The following is a 2,046-nucleotide window of genomic DNA, read 5'->3' as shown; positions in this document are numbered from 1 at the left end:
GATTATAATCCATGGTGACATAACAACAACAAAAACTTGCTCTGATGCTCTGCGAATATTTTTCTTGCTTCTTCCTTTTAAAAAATAATAACAATGGGTACTTCACATAATCATTGAACATTCGTGAAAATGTTAACTTGCCTTAGTATCCTTTTCCCATTACACTAATATCCATAATTATCCGTACATAAAAATTCAGAAAAGTTCAAATAATCGATATGCTGGTTTACTTGATAAACATTAAGAAAATACTATTGATCATAAGGTCAGCCATGCTGACATAGTAATGGGATTATTTCTTTTCTATCTTTTACTCTCTCCCAACCTTCGTTACCTACACTTAATAAGAAGCAGATACTGAACTATCTGATATTGTGAAGATAAATTTAATGTTTTTTAATAAAATAACCATTCCGTTGTTTTAGTCTCCTGTAAATCTCGCCACATACGAAGAGGACGTAGAAATGGGTTAAAAACATTTAAGCGAAGAAATAAATAACAGAAATATGAGTCATCAAATATAGTCTACCGTAAGCAAGTCCTTTTTATTGCTATCTGGCCAGTATTTTCAGGCATAATACAAAAGCCAGACTGTAGTATTTTCAAACTAGTTAAGTGAAACATGTCACCCAGATCCATGGTTTAAGTGAGCCTAAACCTTTAACTGATGTAAAAGATGTAGATGTTTGTGAAAGGAATAATGTGTTAAAATGAAAATTCGCCACAACACTTTTTATTTTTTATGTCCCACAGCTAGCTGCAAAAAAAGATCCTCTATACAGATGTCGAATATATGTCAATTATTTCATTTGTAATCCATTTTTCCATTTAGAATGTATGAGAAATGTATCGGATAAGGATTTAACTTACCAGCAACATAATTTATCTATCAATATCATTATTGCTAATTATGCGTTTGTTTGATTACTATAGGTAATTTCACTAAAATAAATTAGCTTGCGGCTGATCTATACCACTTTTACTAAATAACCTAAAACCGAAAGTTACCATTTTAGCAGATGAAGTACGTTTCTAACAAAAACGATAAATGCCTAAATAAGAAAATATAATATTACCTAATAGAAATTTCGGCACTTTTGGTATTACACCTGCCGTACTAGTTGATCAGCTGTGTCTCTGAGGTCAAAAAGTACAACCATAAGAAAATTTACTTTTTAAAGGCGAAAGTACCTGTTGATAAGTATTTATAATTCCATGAATTGTGCCCGAGAGCTGAGTTTTATTATATATAAGCTCTGCTAAAGGAAAACATAATTATAGCCTAGAAATTTGTCAGCAATACTATCATGTATTTGATACATTTAATTAGATCTGCGCTGGCGAGCTGTACTGCGTGCGCCCCACCATATCCCCTTCCCTCTAAATAAGATTATTGGGGCGATTCCAATATACCAATTTTTACAAATTACTCTGACCATTCCAAGATGAGCGAGTCTGCATCGTTGTACAGAACTTGCGCACCAACCCCTAGAATTTAGCACCCTAAGAAGCTCTCAGACAGACGTAGGTGGAAAAGTTCGCGTACTAGCTTTGTTACTATAAGTTATTGGATATTGAAAGCCTCTTCGCTATAGTAGAGCCAGCATGTCATATTGAGTGTTACATATTACAAGAAATTCCCAATTTTCCTAGTAAAAATAAATAATGATAATTTCCCTTTCGAAATATATATTATCATTTCGAGATTCAACTAAAGGAGTCTACTTCCACTTTCCAAGTGGTTTGCAATGACCGAATTGACCAGTTGATTTTTTATTTCAAAACAAAAAGGTTTAATGATTATAGTTATAGTAACACTATACACGAAAAGTTCAATGCAAATTCTTGATCTGGGATAAAGAAAAATATATGTTACATGTAATTATTATTGGCTTTGATGAGGATGGGACTAACCTCGTAATTTCAGACACTACCCACGTATATACATATCAGAGAATAGCAAGACGTAATATTCGATGAGGCTGAGTGCTTTTATTCGAAGGTGATTCCGCTCGCCCGCTGTTCCTCAGCGATGCGAAGCAGTTC

General features: G+C 33.5%; 1 protein-coding gene across 1 annotated transcript in view; it reads right to left on the bottom strand.

Annotated features, from left to right (window-relative positions):
• Positions 1–1,870: 1,870 nt before the first annotated feature.
• Positions 1,871–2,046, bottom strand: part of LOC119593615 (cuticle protein 2-like) — a gene marked incomplete in the record, with an annotated part of 3,893 nt that continues 3,717 nt past the window's right edge. Inside the window, 1 exon segment of the mRNA XM_037942569.1 lies at positions 1,871–2,046. Within this exon segment, the coding sequence (XP_037798497.1) occupies positions 1,993–2,046 (54 nt within the window).

This window comes from Penaeus monodon, chromosome 32, assembly GCF_015228065.2.
Source record: "Penaeus monodon isolate SGIC_2016 chromosome 32, NSTDA_Pmon_1, whole genome shotgun sequence".
Taxonomy (NCBI): domain Eukaryota; kingdom Metazoa; phylum Arthropoda; class Malacostraca; order Decapoda; family Penaeidae; genus Penaeus; species Penaeus monodon.
This window is presented reverse-complemented; position numbering and strand designations above follow the sequence as displayed.